General features: G+C 31.0%; 2 protein-coding genes across 13 annotated transcripts; one reads left to right on the top strand and one right to left on the bottom strand.

Annotated features, from left to right (window-relative positions):
- Positions 1-3: 3 nt before the first annotated feature.
- LOC100647292 (E3 ubiquitin-protein ligase Ubr3) lies at positions 4-20,060 on the bottom strand. Of its 8 annotated transcripts, XM_048414745.1 has the most exons (31): positions 19,899-20,060; positions 19,513-19,798; positions 19,060-19,438; positions 17,995-18,208; positions 17,794-17,922; positions 17,450-17,715; positions 17,138-17,382; positions 16,946-17,063; positions 16,686-16,865; positions 16,359-16,585; positions 16,082-16,237; positions 7,678-7,859; positions 7,452-7,588; positions 7,219-7,361; positions 6,975-7,144; positions 6,585-6,828; positions 6,352-6,514; positions 6,084-6,266; positions 5,611-5,763; positions 5,189-5,367; positions 4,687-5,110; positions 4,444-4,589; positions 4,219-4,365; positions 3,831-4,145; positions 3,535-3,754; positions 3,247-3,456; positions 2,910-3,181; positions 2,476-2,823; positions 2,261-2,389; positions 2,021-2,160; positions 4-1,874 (listed from the first exon to the last, which is right to left on the bottom strand). In XM_048414745.1, exons 3-31 carry the CDS (start codon positions 19,298-19,300, stop codon positions 1,757-1,759), a joined length of 5,799 nt encoding a protein of 1,932 aa, XP_048270702.1. In that variant the 5' UTR covers positions 19,301-19,438; positions 19,513-19,798; positions 19,899-20,060; the 3' UTR covers positions 4-1,756. The 8 variants fall into 8 exon arrangements, with proteins under 8 accessions (XP_048270702.1, XP_012176645.1, XP_012176642.1 ...); XM_012321255.3 differs by having other exon boundaries at positions 19,785-20,060; XM_012321252.3 differs by lacking the exon at positions 19,513-19,798.
- LOC100647415 lies at positions 8,544-15,611 on the top strand. 5 transcript variants are annotated; one of them, XM_003394671.4, is made up of 9 exons: positions 10,058-10,321; positions 12,616-13,244; positions 13,404-13,545; positions 13,777-13,917; positions 13,980-14,197; positions 14,272-14,492; positions 14,579-14,817; positions 14,892-15,021; positions 15,104-15,611. In XM_003394671.4, exons 2-9 carry the CDS (start codon positions 12,738-12,740, stop codon positions 15,438-15,440), a joined length of 1,935 nt encoding a protein of 644 aa, XP_003394719.1. In that variant the 5' UTR covers positions 10,058-10,321; positions 12,616-12,737; the 3' UTR covers positions 15,441-15,611. The 5 variants fall into 5 exon arrangements, with proteins under 5 accessions (XP_003394720.1, XP_003394719.1, XP_012176641.1 ...); XM_012321251.3 differs by having other exon boundaries at positions 10,058-10,393; XM_012321250.3 differs by having other exon boundaries at positions 10,321-10,452.
- Positions 20,061-20,070: the final 10 nt, after the last annotated feature.

The raw sequence follows: 20,070 nt of genomic DNA, 5'->3' as shown, positions 1-20,070 counted from the left end.
AGATTATAAGGCAATCTTTTCATTTAATAGAATTGCTTTTATTTATACATTGAACAGAGTTGATAATTGCTATTATTATTTATTTTTTAGCACTTCTTAATGCATTATTCGCAAATTTTTAACATTATAAGCGGACATTCGTAAAAATAATTAACTATGTACAGATCATCTTGAGTTAACCAGTAATTCTACTATGTGGCGTCCTATCATTATTACACATTTACAGTGATCTATAATCTGGAAGAAGCAATTTTTTGCCTGTGTAATCATAGTTTCATAAAAATTGAAGTCTCAAACAGAAAACTTTTTTGTCATAAATACTAATTTATTGAACATTGAAATGTATACTAACGAAGATTTAAGATCAGTTTTTAGTTAAATGTTTGCATATAAATTGCTTCTTCAAAAACAATAACAACTTAATTGCCACAGTACAATTACTTAGCATTTATGCACCGGTGCGAAAAAAAATCAGCGAGTAGATAAATAGTTCGTTCAATAAAATGAGTTTATAGGTTCATATACACAGCCCATAAATATGCATACAGAAAAATAATGCATCAAATATTGTTTGAATCTCGAGTTCACTGATCGGTGAATGATTTCCTATAGTTTCTCATGAACTGTTGCGAAAAATTCACATTATTAAATTAGAACAAAAACTATTTTTACAAGAGAAGGTTTTACAATATCGTTTATGGTGTTAATAACAATCTCACTTACTACTACATTGCTGACACAGAATAACAATAAAAACACGTTAATTTAATATTCCAAACATAATTTGCATGCCGTTCTTGTTACAGTTAATGTATCATTCTAGAAAATTATTTCTTAACATCGCCAATTTAACATGACAATTTCCCCTTTACCTTCTAATTAAAAATTCATGCATGATCAATACTTCTACCTTGCTTATATAAATTTAGAATCAGAGTAAAACGTGTTATGAGTTGCAACAAAATTATACAGGGATTTAAAATCGAGCTTGTTATTAAATTTATTCAGAGATAGAGTTCTTATAAAGACTTCAGTCTTTGATTTTGTCATGTTTATAGATTTGTAGATCTAATATAATCCTTAGTATTTTTCTTGATTTATTAATGAATTATAAAATATTCTATTTATGAATAATCCGGATGCAAAGAAAATTTTGAATCAAGATTTTTTATAATTAACAGAGTAATTATGATAATAAATTATAGGATATAACGGATTTTCTTTCCATATTTTCCCTACATTAAAAAGAAGCACACAATAAATTCAATTCTCCTTAACAGACAAAATTATGATTTCATTAATAATGATATTTATCCTCAATGATATAATTTATCTAATTCTTAGCGTAACCGAAATTTCGACTAAAAGAATTGAATAGTTCTCGTGTCTTAAGTACAAATGCTACACACTAAAAAGTATTTTTTTTATTAGGACATAATTTATATGTATATACTTAAATAGAATGTACAATGTGTAATTCAAAACATAAATTTCTTCGGATATAATCTTTCATGTATTATGACTATAAACAATATTAATTCAGCTCTCACCTCATTTTTTTCTCGTAATACTTTCATTCAATATTATGTCTACTTACTCATTGCATCATAATAAATATAATTATCTATAAAGTATATTAGAGCAATCTGTTAATTCTTAAAGCGATGTTATTTCTTGGCGAGGCATTGTATGGAAATAAACCTGTTGAAAGTCTTCTACTCGTTTTAGAGTAAGTACTTTTCAACGCTGTAAAATGTTACAGTATGTCACGATGCCATACCCATGTTTTTTTCGTATGGTCAAACCTATGCGCTAGCCATTGCTGTTCTAACAATTGGTATCTATCTTGATTTAGGTACAGAGGTTTCCCGCGTCTATAAAAAGAAATTAATAAATGCAGTATAATATTGATATATCTCTAGAGAGGTAAAATAATATAACAAAAATTCCAATATAAATGTATTAAGAAATAGATTGCAATTTTTCAATATCTTATCTGATATTAAAGTGAGACTCTTACTTCAGATCTCTATCTTCTTCCTCAAAATCATCGAGATATAAAGATCCCCATAAACAGACACGTTGACCACGAATTACTACAATATAGGTTGATGTCACCACCAAATATATACCAGTTCCACCTCCACAATCTATCGAATGCTATAAACCAAGGAAGAATTATGTTTATATAACTCATATATTTTTATGCTTATATAAAGAAAAGCATATATATATATATATATATAGATAAAGTACTTACTTGAACAACCTCGCATACATTCCACTGCTTGCGATTTTGCTTTAAACAAACGATGGCACCACACAATAAGCAGATACTAATCTCCTGAGGAATTGAATGACCTTGACGACACTGTCTTCCATGATAATACTAAAAATGAATAATCATTTATAAGGCTTTAATATTCAAGTATAAAATGATATATAAACTATAATTAATTATATATATATTCATACTGTGAAAATCTTCTCATATTCCCTTGGAAGGCTCAGTAACTTGGGTACCTGCCACGACACATGCTGTTCCATAATTAAATACCTGCCTGCATCGCTTTGATTTACGAAAGCAAGGAATTGATCACACCACATACGGGGCACCGATATACTAGTTTCGCTATCTTGCCAGTTCAGAGCTACAGCAGAGTTAAACATGTTCCAATCCATATTTTCTGTAACTAATTCCAAATAACGAACTAATCTCGCAAATTCAGTTTGTGGTGATCTAATTATAGGTAATGGTTCCTCATATAAATGATAACGGAGCAATGCAGCTACTCGTAAAAATGGTAAACACATAAATTGTATCTGAAATGATATAATTATGTATGTGACAAAGTATCTTAATAGGAAAACAAGAAAATTATGAATTATATTAACTAATTTATACCTACCTGTTGTTCGATACTGTGCATTTTATCCCGTGCATATGGTGTACATGATGAAGTAGATGGATCATATAAAACAGTATCTGAATGGTAGAGTGGGCTATTATTGAAATATTCAATGATTTTGCAGAATATAGTTTCAGAAGATATAGGGCCGCGCTCGATGCATTCTCTTAAAAATGTATTTCTCTCTGCTTGTGTGAGACCACCGCTTATTTGTACTATAACTTGATAGTACAATAAGTTGTAGATTACTTTTACTACACTAGAGAAATACGCTGAAAATAAATAATTAAGTTTTATGAAATCACTAAAATATTTACAAATAAATTTATTTACTTACCTTGATCGGCATGCAAAGGTAACAATAATATAAACTGTATAAGAAGAGCAGTTGGATCTCTGAGAAGTAAGGGGACTTCTCCCTCGTGTAATGTTAAAGCGAGTGGAGTTGCAGGCTCTGGAGGCAAACCAGATAATTGTTGCCAAGTGTGTTGTACCGGCCAAATCATACATAGACGTGCATTTTTTGCCAGAACATCAAGAAGTGCAACTTGAAAGAAAATGTTATTAATGTAAAATCTACAATCCTAGTTATTTTTAACTATCATCAACAATAAAATAAATGTACCAATGCAATCACGTTTTGGCCTTAAAGGTATCGTAGTAGGTGGTGGAATACATAATGATCCACCACGTTGAACAAGTTCAATTTCAAAATTAGTTCGTGCTATAGAAGTTATGAAAACGAACAAACTCTTGTAACTATGTTGTTGTTGGCACTTAGAATTTGTGCATCTTGTCATATCCTGTACTGCTTTACGCATTGCCTCAGACAAAAATGTTCGTCTCTATAAAGAATGTATATGTTGTTAATCGCAAAGAACATATAAGGTTGTAAATAAACAAAGTTCCTGAGATACTTACTGTTGATGGGTTTCGTTGTACCTCTTTTAGAAGATTATTTATCTCTGGGAGTATTGTAGTGAAAGGGACGTAAGGAGATCGGACGATTGTTCCACGCTTCCCCAATTGAGGAGAAAGTGGAAGAAAACAATTAGCTAACTGTCGACAAAGTGGACATAAATATTCGCCACTATCTACAGCGAGAGAAAGCTGTCTTTGTTGGTGACCCAGAGACTTTACATATGGCAATAAACAATCTAAATGTAAATGATGTCCACACGTTTGCACATATACACCACCTTCCCAACCTAGATTAACGGATAACAGCAACGAAATCTGTAAAACACCAATAAGAATGTATATAAATTGTTTTACTGTATTCAATGGATATTATATGTTAAATATTTACAGTATCAAAATGTCGGTCCATTGCATCCATTCTACGGTCAAAATAGGCACCACGTGTATCACACTTTGGTATAGGCGGATCATCATCAGAAGTAGGTAAAAGCAATCTATCTGGTTGCTGTCGTTCATGACCAATGACACTTGTCCCCTAAGAATAGAATTTATATAGAATTAAGTAATCAATAAAAATGAAATTATATGCATAAAATTGTATGAATTTAATTACTTGAACTAATACAACAAGACCCATAGGATTATCTTCAGTACTAGGACTACTTTGACTGCAAATAACGCAATCGTATTCTTTTTTGCTAGTTAGTTTAGTCGCATTATCTTTTTGATCCCAATCCATACCCGATACCCCTGCTTCATCTAAACAAAACATTATAATTTTTATTTACATTTTGTTTACATACAGTACATCAAATTCATTATATCTTATATACATATTTTATCTTTTATATTTTACCTGTTTCCATTGCTTTTTCCATGAATTGCTTTCGTTTATTGGCAAATTCTGCCATTAATTTTTGCTGTCTTTCTTTCGCCCGTCTTCGTCTTTCTTCTCTTTCTCGATCTTCTTTCTCTCGCTGTTTATCTTCGCTTTCCTGCATGCTTGGCCATAATTTGTTCCTAGCTTCATTTATAGCATCTTTGCACATAGGATCTAAATTTGTAATTTTGTTCAGTATTTGCGCGATAAAGAACGGACCATCGCCAATTCGCGATTCTGTTGGTTCTATGGTTGAACTGCTACTAGCTTCATTATCTGACATTGCAATTTGTTCAGGGTTATAACTATCTGGGACACCTGATAACTGTGAATGCAATTTTAACAATAATGTGATTATACTCTCGTCTACTTTTACAGTTTGTGATTGTAATGATCCACCCTAAACAGAAAAAAGTTTATAAAATAATAAATTAATAAATATAACAATTGATTTACTAGAATATACGTAAATCATTACCTGAGCATCTCTTCTTTTGAAATGTTTATATGAACTTGATGTAGATGGAACAATTTCTGTTGTTGTTACTCTAGAATTACTCAGTCTTGAGTACACTGTGGGTGCAGCAACTATTTCATTGCCAGCCATAACAGCAGGCCGTTGAGGTGTAGGTGGCAATGCAGGTTGACCACCAATATCTGTATATAGTTAATAAAGATTGAGAAAAGAATACAAGATTATGAAAACATGTTCTAATATAAAACAATATTAATTAGAAGACATTCGTTTTAGTATCTTTTTCTATATAAAATTAGTGCCTTTTTTTATATGATTAACATAGAAGAAAGCAGATTATGTACATATTTTACGACAGTACAGAATGCATAACATTGATAAGAAGGATATAACTATGGTTAAGGTGATAAGATTAAGTAACATACTGTTTAGTAAAGGAGGTGATTCAATGGCAAGGGCCATGGATTCTTCGGTGGTTGGTGGCAAAGCTCTTTGTAGAGGTATTAAATCATCTTCACTATTAGCTTCCGATATAGTAACAATTCCATCTTCAGGTACAAAAGTTATTTGAAATTGGTCTATAAAATAATTAAGAAAAGAATAAAACATCATTGCGATATTATTAGATTTAATCAACACCAAAGTATCCATTTTATAGTTAAGAACATACAGTATAATATATGTATAAAATATGATATATATTGTACCCTGTACTAACATAGATTAAGAATTTTATGTAGAGGAACCTTAAAGGATTATTTGTTTTTAATATATATATAAAACTTACAAAAATGGAATTAGTTTATCAATGCACAAATATTTAATTTACAACTTGTTCTTAACTAGTGTGTTTTATATGATTACTTAAAATATATGAAAATACAGAAACAAACCATACCATTTGGTTGAGGTAAAGCAGGTAAAGAAGCATTCAAAGCAATCTGTAACCCAGTGTCATTAGTAATAGTATCTAAAGATGGAAGAGCTAAAACTTCTAAGGAACCCTCATCTGTTGCATCATTTATCATGAGTGAAGTTCCAACCTCAGCCATTTCACCTTGAATTTCCCACTCAAAATCACCTAAAAAAATGGCAAAATGTCAAAGCAAAAACTATCATACGTAGCAAGATGTAACCCAATGTAATTTAATGATAGTTTTACTTACTATCTGAATTACTTGGTTCTGACTCTTGGATCAAGATGACTTGAGGTATCACTGTCCTCAAATTTTCTGATAAATCATCACTTTTGTACCAACCACCTAGATCCATATCTTTTATTATACGAGATGATTCGTCACTACTATTATATTGACACAAAGGATTCATCTGATAAACATGAAAAGAAATAGTATTATTATTTTATAATTCTGTGATTCTGTTATAATTAGTTACTTACAGATTTATCAGGTATTTCTGCAGTAATTACTGCCATTTCTAATAAGTAAATAGTCAGTGCCATTACATGCTCTGATATGTTGTGCCCATACACAGCCTTATATAAAATTATTAAAATCATAGCATGAAAAACTCTTGATCGTAGTACAATTCGTGGATCATCATATGCTGATGAAACAGGAGCAGGATGCCTAAATGGTGGCCATGGAATTGCACTATTTTTCAATTTTCCTGATTGTTTTACACTGAAATATTTACAAAATATTTAATGAAAGAACTAGACAAAATTATGAAAATTAAAATAAACCAATAATTGTTTATATATTAAAAGAACTATAGTACAAGGTTTTTATGTTTTTTTAAATTATTTTTTCAAATGTAGTTTATTTACTATTCAGTAAAGCGATCCATTGCCATCTGGAAATCTCCTTTTTGTGCTGCTCTTAATAAAACATGTAAAGGATCAAATAATTCTTCCCAAACTAGACGTGGTTTTGGACCATACATTCCTTGCTGCATATTTCCACTAGCTTCAAGATTAGGTGCTCTGTACACTGCAACCTGTAAATCATATTTTACAATTTGTACTTATAAAAAGAAAAATTGTATTCTGTTTAAAGAAACATAAAACATACATCAGCTAATACAGATTCAAAATCTCTATTTTGGGTACTGCCAGAACGTTCAGGCATTAACTCCATTAATTGACTATGGGTTTTATCTCCCATAGATAATAAAGTAACCATTTCTAGGCGGGACATTTCAGGATCAGATAAACCTATAACAAGACCATATTTTTTATATACATATATGTATGTAGATTCCATATGTCATTAATGAACTTAAGAAAATGGCATGAAGAACTTACCTAAATTTGTCCGAACATTAACCAATATAGCTAGAAATGTTAAAAAACTTTCTAACATTGGTGTGTCATGTTCTCCATCCATGTATTCATTTTGAGTTCTATACAAACAAAGACTCATCTCTTGTTTTATATGAAACCTAATGGAATAAAATTATTGACAAATATAACTATAATTTAAAGGGTATGTATAATATAAATATATGTTTAATAAGATACTGAAAATTACTTTTTAACGATTGTTTTTAGAAAAATATCTGGTTGTAGCTTTGTTGCACAAACTTGAAGTAGATAAAGATCTGCATCTACCATCGAATTACAAAAATTGCACTGTATGTATGTCATAATTTGACCTTTTATTTGGAGACCATTACGCACCCACAATCCATTTAAAATTTCATAAAAGGCAACCTAAACAAAAATTCGTTGTCTTAATTTTCATTATTTCAATAGTTAACAATATATTACAGCAGCATAAGATATATAATATATAATGTAGCACAGCAGAAATAGTATAAAATAGTATAAAAACTAAGTTTGAAAGAAAGGTATTTATTGAGAAATTATTTCATTCCATAGCTGAAGGTATTATTTTTTAACGTATGCATGATGCGTAAAAAAGCTAACGGTACTGAAAAAAGTTTCGTTTTCTATAATTTCAGTTACTTTAATAATTATCAAATATGATACATTGAGTTAAATAAATGAAATACAAATTTTTTCTAACATTAATAAAATTTTATTTAACATGAAATGTTTAGGTATACTGTTGAAATAAAAAAAATAAGTTCTAAGCATGTAAAAGACAGTAAAATGTCTATATGTGATCGATTACTTATAATAAATTTGTATGAAGATTTAAATTTATTTGTCATAATTGTCATGTATATTCATATACGTTTATCATCTACTTTTATGCATATGATATTGTTAACATGTAACGTACGAAACATTTGAAATACAAATATAAAAAAGACGGGTTCCCATAGAATACATGATTCGTAGACTATGGTAAATCCCCCACTTAATCAACCAATCCCGTCACTGGAAAGAATTCCAACTTTCCACTGCTGTGTTGTCAGTTCGTACTGTTCATAGCGATTCTACGATCAATGAACAAAGAGGGGACATTTATAGCGTCCGAAAAGCTGACTAAGAGCTCTTCCTCGTGTCAGTGTAATTAATTCTTCAGCAATTTTCCGAAAACTCGATTCCATCCTCATGATCAGTATAGTTTTAAAACTTGTGATAATAAAGAAAACAATTCGATAATCAAATGATAAAGGAAGAAAGAAGAACAAGATCGGATCAGTGTTATTTGTGCAAATTAATTTTCTCTCGATTCAGTTGTCACTGAATTAAAAAAATGGCCACAATTAATTTGAAGATTATTTTTATTTGTATGTTATGCGCAGAACGATTTACATATAGTTTTGAATTTGGTTATGTTGATGTAAAAGATTTAATAAAATTCGGACATGAGGTGGTGATAGACATTTTCGAATTATGGGACTTAATACGTCCAAAAGATTCTGAGTATGACAACAATTTGCCATTTGTTCATAGAATGGAGAAAGAATTAAAGAATCGTATATCGAAAATATCGCAACAGATTGATATTTTTCAAGAACAGATAGATATGCGTTTGGACAGCATTGTGGCTAAACTTTTAACTGAGATGCCGTTACAAGAAAGACTGGATCAAAAGTTACGTATGATTGATCAATTCGTTGGGAAAATCAACGATTTATACAAAGTCTTCCATTTGTATTCGAAAGCGCCTGACAAATACGAGAGGTACACATTAGAAGATTTCGCGAGAACGTGCGTTTCCTCGAGATCGGATGCTCTCCCTGATCTTTTGAAAAGCATTCATCGACTTTTTGTTCCTTCTCCCGACGAGATTCTTAGCAGAAGCGTTCTCATATTATTGGCAAACCAAATGCAAGTAAGTTTTTTTAGATTTTTAAACACATTTTCAATAAAGAAAAATGACACGTAATAGTGGGAACATACGTATTTTAAATGTATTTTCTAAAAACTTAGAAAAATAAAAATTTCCTTTAACTTCATGAATTTGTAAGATTATATGAAATCTTTTTAGATTATATGAAATGGAACAAATTTTGAAGTATTTAATATTTTGGCGATTCAAATATCCGTTAATGTACTGTTAGAAATTAGTTAATCGTGACTATCAAGGGGTATTACATACGGGAGAATATCATAGTGATCAAATGACATCCGATAATCTGTACCTATTCAAATTACACACTCGGTACGAACATAGATAACACTGCAATAACTTTGCTATTGTTTATTATTTGAAAAATCTTTTATTTCATGTACTATATATATTTTTATTTTTTTAAAGAAATCGGTAAAAAAAATATAGAATAAAGTTGATAAAGTTAATGATATAGGGAAAATAGACAATGATTTGTTTAATTATCTAACAAACTCTTGCGTAAGCTATATTCTCTCCAATTTTGTATTATCAAAAATAATTATCAAAGAATTGTAATGTGATCGTTACAACAAAAACTTAAAAATTTTAAGTCTACTCTGCCAACGAGTGCATTTTACAAAAAAATTTTATTAAATCAATCATTCAATGTCTAATAAAGAGTAAAAGAACGAAATGCAACATTTCTGTTGGAATAACAATGATGCAGTTTGTGCAAATGATTTAAGTACGAAGTATAAAGAGAGAGGGAGAATGAAGAGGAGCATGCGCAGAAATATGTAACACCATTAAGCCTCGAACGAACTCAACTCGAGAGGGGAGGAACACAGAGAGTCAAATGACGGGAACAATAACGTAAAGTTCTTAGTAGAGCCTGTGCATACGAAGAAAAGTGTTTGTTCCGGAGGTACATTTTCGTAGTATCAAAAACACGACTATCAATTAATTTCCAACTATAAAGGATTACTCTTGAGCGAATGTTTGTGCAACGATACATACAGTGAAACATTTCTAAATAACATAGAATTAATAATCCAAGTATTTAAAAAAAAAGGATAATATACGATTCTTTAATAGTTTACCAGATTTCAATGCTTTTTACGGTCGAAACGCTTCAATTAATCATGCTAACCTTTCACGGCCTATATAACTTTCAAACGTTACTTTCCATTCGTTAATAGAATAGAGCCATTGGAAAAAATAATGTTAAGATTATATCGAATATTAATTTGGGGTAATCAGTAAATAGTGTGATGCTAGTCAAGTGTAGTATATATTTTACAGAATATAAGAACGTTAGGGGATTTCGTTCTCAGATATTCTGTCCGAATAACAGTACCGCCTTAAAGTTTCTCACATCGTTCTGTCGTGTCGTCTTGAATACTTGCACGCAGGATTTGTGCTGTATGTAAATACAAATGCGTCACGTTGAAAGAATATTTGTACGTTTTAAAATCGTCACATAATATTTCACATTTGTACATGTATACATTCGTTAAAAAGGTATTTATTGATATATCTGCGAATAAAATATATATGAAAATAATTTAACCTTCACCTTCGAAATCGATCTGTTTGTAATTCGATAACCATAAATATTAGATATAATTCGTGACTTGTTACGATAGTTGTCAATGTAGCGTCAACGAATATCAAAAGATATCTCTATTTATTTAACTGTGCGGAAGATGCAATCGTAAAAATCCCATCAAAGGTCGCTGTCGATATCTGAGGGACAAAGTAACTTAAAATCTATGCTGCAATGCTTACTTTTGTGAAAAGAACTGTATAAACATATAAAGTCTTCAATTATACTAAAATCAATACAAAACATAACATATAGACATATTTACGTATATAAACTACATAATTACTAATTTAAATGTAAAGAACGAACAATTTTTTAAACTATTTAGAATTAGATTTAACACTGTGATCAACTGTGATTTCCGGAGGATTAAGAATAAATAATAAAGAAAGAAATATTACAGAAATGACTAACTTAAATCAACCGATATTAAAAACCAATCACGTTTTAAATGAGGATATGCACATGTAATAAGATTACGATAGATACGACAAAACTTTAAGAGAGGCTATTTTTAATACACTGAAACCGATTTTTATAAATTTTCAATTATTATAAATTTGGACAAATGTGATTACCGACTTATTTTTTCCAAACAAACAAGTATCGCTTCTTAAAGATTTCTCTATAAGACATTACAACGATATGAGAAACTTATTACCTATATCGAAATGGAAGGACAGGCGCTCAAAATATCGATCGATTATTGTCGAAATTGTCTGAATCACCGGAAGAGCTAATAGTTACACGCGGATGTGACTCATGTTTATATGAATTAAACGCGACCTACTGGAGATAAAAAAAGTATTATAAATCGAAAACGAATCTGTGAGATATCATATATCTTAGTAATTTTTCCGCGAACGAAACGCGCGATATAATTCTAATCCAATTACTGACGTATCTAATTATCAATGTAATCGGTACATTCGACCCTTATCATTGAGCTTAGCGTGTAGCAATCTATGTGTACATTTCGCACAAACGCACAGTATTATGAAATGTTATAAACATACGACGTCTTAGTGTGTCAGAGATTGGAAGGCCGTTACGTATTACGAATAGTGTTTTATTTTGGTATTTTTTTCAAATTGTACGAGGAATCTCGTTCTGCACTATACAATTGATTTATTCCAAGCCGTGAGAAACTTGAGTTGTAGTAGACTTTTAACTAAGGTCAAAGTAATGACAGCTATGTCACAGTGTTTAATTTCGTATTGTTAAACATGACTCACCATCAATAACATTTTTCATATGAAAAACAACAGGGAACTAGAGGAGGAAGTACGATATTTACATACCAATTCGTAAACGATAATTATAAGAAGTTACGGTACTATAGAATCTCATTTTCATTCATGTACAATTTGCTTAAGAAGTAAATACAAATATATCTTTATTTACTATGGTTACTGTGGATTAGCAGTATGACGCACGGCACGGAATGAATCACAAAATATACTAATTAACTAATTAATTAATAAGTAAGAAGAGTATACACCAGACTATTTATGTCTGCAAAATACTCTTGACTGAAATATTTAACTTATCAGACGATTGTGCATTGAAATAATTTCTTTTAGCACGAATTTCAATCTTATATTTCCATACAGGTATTAAATACGCTAATGGATCAAATATAAATCCTTATGCACCGGTTCATCTATATATATACATATATATATATATAATTGAAAAATTTAATCCTTCAAGAATCAAATAAATAGACTACAAAATGAAGATACCAAACATCCATGTATGCTTTCTGTTTTTCTGCATAATATGGGGGACAATGGGTATAAAATACGATACAACATTGATCGACAAAATGCGAAATAAGTTGTTGCAATTGGAGAAAACATTAGAGAGAGATTTGTTTCACTCAAGGCTCCACGAGTTTGAAGATGGTGGAAAGTACCTATGGCTCATAAAAAGTTTTAAGAAATTCGGCGACGAATTAGAACGAAACTTCTCGACCAATGGTTATGAAAATTTAAATGCATTGAGTTCTATTTGGTTATGGGCTCGAACAGAAAACGAACTAAAAGGAATAGATGGTCTGTACCAAGTTTTTCGAACGATGCAACAGGAGATAGTCGGCAGAAAGATTCCTCTTGATATACCGAAGCTGAGCGACTTCTGGGATATAATTCTACACGATCCGAATGCGTCAATTGTACGCGCCCTCACTCGAATCGGTGACCTGATAGTGCACGAAAAATTGTTCGTTTCGGCTTATCAGGTACAAAAATAAATAAACGAGTTGTAAAGAACTTCCAATTCTGCTGATCAACGAAGTAGCGAACGTTCTTCTTTGATAATTAGCAATTCAAAGATTTAAGAATTTATTGTTCAATATGGATAGATTTTGTATTTTCTTTTTCTATTTGTTTTTCACTAGGAAGCAGCTTCGCAAATTTGTAATGAAAATCAGTCGCTTCAGCAATTGCTCTATAATTTATATACAACGGTAACCCTAACGGAAATCAAGGGTTATGGTATGATCCAATTCTCTTATAAGCTGCTGCGACTTTATAACCCAGGTATGGTGCAGTGACTGTTATTTGTATATTGCATAACTTGTTATTTTCTTCTCCAACTTTTGTAACTACGTTTAAAAATTTTATGTTATAGTATACAGTTCACAATCACGATTTTATCATATTTAAAAAAAATATTCTGATCGCTTATTATTTAAATAAAAGTATGCTGCACCTAATATAGTATATTATTATTGAAAAATTCGCTTTCTAATTATAATAAACTTGATGTAGGTACTAATTTCACTGAAGAAATGGAAGTGGTGAAGCAACAGTATGAGACGAGAACGATGGAAACTCTGCGGGCTGTTAAAACAGCCATGGCGTTTGCTCCACGACAACTCTGGAGATGTGATGCGAGATCACATAAATTAGGTATATTTTACTGCTTTCGCGTGTAACATGTGTAACGAATATAACTGAAACAATTGTTACAGATGAAACATACACCAAATTAACACAGTTGTTCCAAGGATACATTGTGAACGAAGTGGACTTAAATAAGGACTCGAGTTGCAGAGAAAATTGTGCTTATTACGAATATTCGAAAGTTTATGGATGTTACAAAAATCAATTTTGTTCCCAACAGCGGAAATGTAACGGTCGAATACTAAAATGCGAATATATTGATTCCGATATGTGGATTTGTCCTTCGGTAAATTGAAAATTTTTCTGCGTTCAGATGTTATATAATAAGAATGTATGTGAAGTGTTTATAAATTATTTTAGAAACAGGAAAGTGATCGAAGATACGAATACATAGAATATGAAAATGGTCGACTGTTCGGACAAAAAGATACTTGCAAGAGAGGAACAACCAAAGTAGATAGCTGGTGGCGTTGGTTATTCTGGCACTGTAGCTATTGTTTTTGTTACTGTGATGACAATAATGTAAACTCTGACCGATACTTCAGCCTAAGGGAAGTTGTATCTGATGTAGCAAACAATAAGTAAGTGACTGACTATAGCAGATATTTTAGGAAGACTCTTAAGATGTCATTGCTTTCATAATTAATAATAATATTATTTGTTACAGAGTCGTGACGGGCATCAGGTTCAAGAAAGTGAAGCAAATAATACATATGCAGATACAGGAAGGTGAATTGATGCCACGTGGATACATTAATAAATCCTCTATACGGTGGAAACCAATAGAAGAGTTCAGTGTATTAGATAATAATGTTAAAAATGGTGTTGACTATCACACATTATCATGGGAAAAAAGAGGGTTAGATTTAGATGATCTAGTCCTTGATGACAATTTCCTTTTGACAGGTACATTTATGTGTAAATTTATGTTTCTTTCATATCCCTTTTTAAATATCATGCTTATAATACCTATTTTTCAGGACTCAAGTTCCGAATGATTGGTTCACGATTAAACTTAGAAGCAAGAATGACATCTTTTAATTTCACGACTGGGAAATTAATAAAACCGCTAGAGAGGAGTTTCTGGATCAGTCATGATAGAACCAATAGGTAAAATTTGCACATGTCTTGTACATATTTTTGTATACTTGTAAATGTGTGTTTGCTTATCTAGCATTATAATTATTTGCAGAACTGAAGTGACATTTGAGAATCCTGATATACCAACTCGGTTACCTCTTCTAGCACTACCAGACTCGAAACCATTCCAATACCTGAATTTTGCACCAAGCGATCAAAAAAATGACGTTGCTCAAAACACAATACCATTCATTGATATTCAACCGGTAGAATCAAATCCACCAGTTCCAATTGCAGGTGCCGGAATTTTTCATAAAGGCCGATCAGGATCGGGTGGATTTGTAGCAATGAGATTGATTACGTATGATTTTAGTAAACATTTACAAGTTAATTTATCTCCTTCTACAGATACAGTTATTGATGCTCCAAATGAAATAAGAGTAGTATGAATGTAATTTATATGCGTATTACTAAGATATAGTTCTTAATTATTTTTTGTGTTTTATTTCTACTTTCATATGTCTTTCATTAATTTACATTTAAATTTGATAAGTGTGATTTATAAAATTGATTATATATCAATAATTCCCCATTAAACAATTGTTTTTTGTGCCATCTTAGCATGTATAATTCTTTTAAAACAACATATCACAAAAGTTAAATTCCTTTTGTATTTTCTTACACTCCTAATTCCAATAAGACTTTCAATAACGATACTTGCTACTTTATAAGAAATTATATTTTATTGTTTAAATAGGAAATTCATAGATTTTCTCTAATATTATGCTATTGAAATAACTCAATGTAAACCTACTCGTTGCTTGAAGTATTTTTTTGATATTATTTTGATTTATTAAACAAAATAACTATTCGAAAAAAGCCAACCGATATCCATATATATCATATACACATATTGCCATAATGAAATTCTACTAAAAGTACTCAATGACATTCGAAATAATAATGTCTGCAGAAAATATGATTCTTTATAGATATTTTCAAATATTATTTTAGTTCTATTTAAAATGCTGTACATGCACATCATAACTACATTGAAAGAATATACTAAGAAGTAGAGAAAAGTACTTACCTGAACTCGTAAAGGATGCATCATTAGAAGATGTAACATATCAGTAGGAGGTAATAAATCATTTAGGGTAGCTCCTTGTTGACGCACAGCTTGGCACATAAACACAGCGAAGTACCGATGCAATGGTAGATGAAATGATACTTGTAAACTGTCACTCTGTAACAAAAAGAAGAGATATCGGGGTTATAATAGTATTGATACCTTAATTCAACTAATTAATTGCATATCAGAAAAAATAGATAATATGTTATTACAAAATAAACATTTAATTATTTACCACATTTGGATGAGTGAAATTTATGGCGTCTAACCAATCTTGTAATGCCGTGAGACAAAATGATAGTACTCTACGAGTAAGAGCAGCACTTTCAGGACCACGTAAATGAGAAACCAAAGCCCACATTGGATATGCACTAGCTTCTAACTCGGCACTAAACGCAGCGTAGTACGTATTAGATTCATATTCAACGTGTTGATTTAATTCTCGTTGATTCACGTTCATTCCTAGGAATAAGCACAACAAAGTATTTTATTAATATTTCAAAAATATTTTGTTATGTGTAAAAGTAACTATAATTACAATTGTGCAAAAGTTAAATAATACCTTGAAACATAGATAGGAAATCAAACCACATTTCTAGAAGTGTATCATCGCTCATAAATCTAACAGCTATAGGCTTATGTGAAAGAACATTATTTAAATCTGATACGATAGGCCAATAACAGTGTTCCTTCATTACTTGTCGTTCACAGTCTACTACATAATGAAAATTTTTATCTGGATCTAAAAAAAATAAGAAATTATATTTAATGTTAATAAACAAATACCGAAAGTTCAATAGAACTTGTACAAATATTACCCACCATGTAAAGTATTTTGAATCAATATCTTACTCATCATGTACTTTAAAGCTATTACCATAACATGCAACAACTTTAATTGATCTACCATTTTCAATGCTAAACTTTCATTACTGAATAGCTGAAATATAAAGTACAAACACATCAAGCACTTTCTTTGTTATAAATATAACATTATTCTTGGATAATACCGACCTGTACACTGACATGGACCACCTTATTGCTTAAAGTATCTGGGTCTGTTGAACGTTCAAGCATCATTGAAACTCTACTGTAATGTAATACAAATGCACGAGTAAGTGCTTCTTTATATTCTGGATCCGGTAACATATTTAATAGCAAACAAACTAATTTCTGTGGAAATTGATAAGCTACTGTCCAAAACATTAATTCTTCTAAGAAAGTAGTATGCTGTAAATGTTCTTGTAATGATGCGCACTCTAAAACAATATAGTATTTATTGTAAATATATTCTGCTGTAGGTATACATTAAAAGAAAAAATGTACCTTTATATTCATCAGGTGGCTCTGGATTTGGCAAAGACCTTACTGCATTTTGATATATTTCGTTACTATCTTGGCAATAACTATCATATTCTGGTTCTCCAGTTGATACAGTAGGATCCATAAGACTTCTATACTTTTGTGGATTAGTAAGAGCTGATGTCATAACATGCCTCATTAATGCACCCATTTTATTGAAATCAATGAGCATTGTTAGATATTCATCTGCATCTTGAATTGCAGCTTCATAATTTCGTCGACCCACAGTACTATATTAAATAAAATATTTCCACACATTATACATTTTTTATACTTCTAATAATTAAATAGAAAGATATATGATATACCAATTCTCGCGTAAGTGTTGTATGAGGCGAAGAATTATTCTAGGCATCATTGCTTCTGCCACACACATTAAATTTGAAGGAGCAGCTGACTTATCAACAGCGGCTTTCGGGCCATGTCTATCACAAAATCTAGGACAACAATTCTATTAGATATCATTCTTTTCTTAAATATCAAGCAATTTTATTTGATAAAATTATTACCCTGACTCCTTCATAACGGATGAGTCACCACAATCACAAGCACCACCTGCTTGACTTAAAAACATATTGAAATCATGGCCATAGTGATTGCCTTTTTTGAAACATTCTGTACATAAGGACATACATGGTGATATACCACATGTACGACAACGATATGCTACAAAATTAGGTGTCCAAACCAGTCCACATGTTGTAGCATTATCATACATTCTCACTGAAATGTTTATAAATATTTGATTTGGATGGACGAAAATTTAATCCAATATATGTTTTATAAATGTATGTTTCAATATGTACGTTTTTAAAGATTATAAAGGTTTTAAGCTTGCATAACTACATTATTGAAAAATATAATTTTCTTACTTAGATTAAAAACTTTCTAATACTTAATATTGTTCTGAAATTATTACTATTGATTTAGGCAATTTTTGTTTTGACTTCAAAGTATTTGTTACATTTTATAAACTTTACTCTCTCATGTATTAAGATCATTCATGCACCTATATTTTCACAAATATAGCAATTTATATAAATATATATTTGACGGGTAATCTTACTGCTGCCAAATACGCAAATTGCACTATACTTATATCACAGATTTCAAAATAATGCTCATAACAAAGCATATTATTTAAAAGTATCAAACAATGATCAGACTATGTTGCAGTAGTTATTAAGTTATCTTAGATTAAATTTATCTTAAAGATAAATTCTATGTATTGCTTTTTCAATAGTTTAAATGTTTAAATTAAATATTATTTATAACAATATATAATATGTATTTATATATACAATATATTTAATAAAGTAAAAAATCTTTTAAAAACATGTTTCATGAATAATATTTGAAGCAACTGTATATAGTATAATCATAACATAGTGCAATATGTAAATATGCAAAAATATCAAATACATTGCATAAAATATATCTATATTTGTCAAAAATATGATCAATGTGATAATACTGACAATGATTAATTCATTTAACTTGTGGACTAGAATATGGTCGGATTTAAAAAGTTTCCATACTGTGCAGTTTAAAAAAATAAAATACACATGGCGTACCTGTTTTAGCAAACTTCTCCGGAGTATGACCACTAGCTATTAACCATTTACACCAGTTAATAGTTTCTCTATCACCAATATCTTTACTAGGATTTAACAGTTCATCCAATAATTTACTAAGAGATGGTGGACATCCATTGTCATTAGGTAAATTGCTACATTCTGCATGTATATGTGCAGCTGTATAACTTTTACTCCTGTTCCTCAATATTTCAGTGCATAAATTAGACACCGAGAACATCGCGAAATATTGTCCTCGCGCAGCGAGGGTACCATTGATTTTGATACGTGTTGCGGTATCCTCTGAGAATGACGAGTGTACGATGTCACGTCCTGGCTTCGCCAGCTCGCCAAATCCCGCGGGAACACCTCAATGGATCTGTAAATAATGTAAATAGTTATTATTGTAATGGTGCGGATCGTTGTAAAAAGCGTAACCTAGAAATAACAGACTTAACAGCGGAAAAGAAATGAGCAAGTCAAGTCGGGAATCAGGTGATACCGATGTTAAAATTTCAGGAAGCCGACAGGACAGCCGATAGTTGCCTGACGACTTACACCTTTTTGCGTGTTTCTCGTGTGAAAACTTCCGGGAAACCTTTCAAGTAGAGGCGGCCCGCGGACCAGGGAATTCTCAACAACCTCCATATCAGTGAGCATCTCCCGTCAACTTTGTCTTCCTCATCAATTTTGACAACATGACGAAAGCAGCAAGGGACCGTTACCTTATACCACTCTCCTGAACCGTGGATTACTATCGACTTTCAGCTTTCGTGTTTCGACAAGTACTCGGTACTTGCACAATAATTGTCGTTGATACAACACACATTCACACTTACCGAACAGCAAAAGCACTCGATCACCAATCGTTCGATCAATTGACCACAGCTTATATTCTTCTACGGTACATCTTCTTCTTTCTGATCAAGAATTTGTCTATCTTATCGACAGAACAATGACAGAATACCAGATCTTGTTTTTCAATGAATGTATTTCATCAGAACGTTTTCA

Source organism: Bombus terrestris, chromosome 3 (genome assembly GCF_910591885.1).
Source record: "Bombus terrestris chromosome 3, iyBomTerr1.2, whole genome shotgun sequence".
NCBI classification, from domain to species: Eukaryota; Metazoa; Arthropoda; class Insecta; order Hymenoptera; family Apidae; genus Bombus; species Bombus terrestris.
This window is presented reverse-complemented; position numbering and strand designations above follow the sequence as displayed.

Bases quoted from the DNA above. Each gene is read 5' to 3' on its own strand.
- LOC100647415 (XM_003394672.4), top strand. From the start codon at position 8,815: ATGGCCACAATTAATTTGAAGATTATTTTTATTTGTATGTTATGCGCA. The intron at 9,397-13,403 runs GTAAGTTTTTTT...GTTTTTCACTAG, and splicing joins TATTGGCAAACCAAATGCAA to GAAGCAGCTTCGCAAATTTG. The intron at 14,818-14,891 runs GTACATTTATGT...CCTATTTTTCAG, and splicing joins TGACAATTTCCTTTTGACAG to GACTCAAGTTCCGAATGATT.
- LOC100647292 (XM_012321255.3), bottom strand. From the start codon at position 19,300: ATGTTCTCGGTGTCTAATTTATGCACTGAAATATTGAGGAACAGGAGT. The intron at 17,383-17,449 runs GTACATTTTTTC...ATATTGTTTTAG, and splicing joins GCCACCTGATGAATATAAAG to AGTGCGCATCATTACAAGAA. The intron at 2,390-2,475 runs GTATGAATATAT...ATTCATTTTTAG, and splicing joins AATATGAGAAGATTTTCACA to TATTATCATGGAAGACAGTG.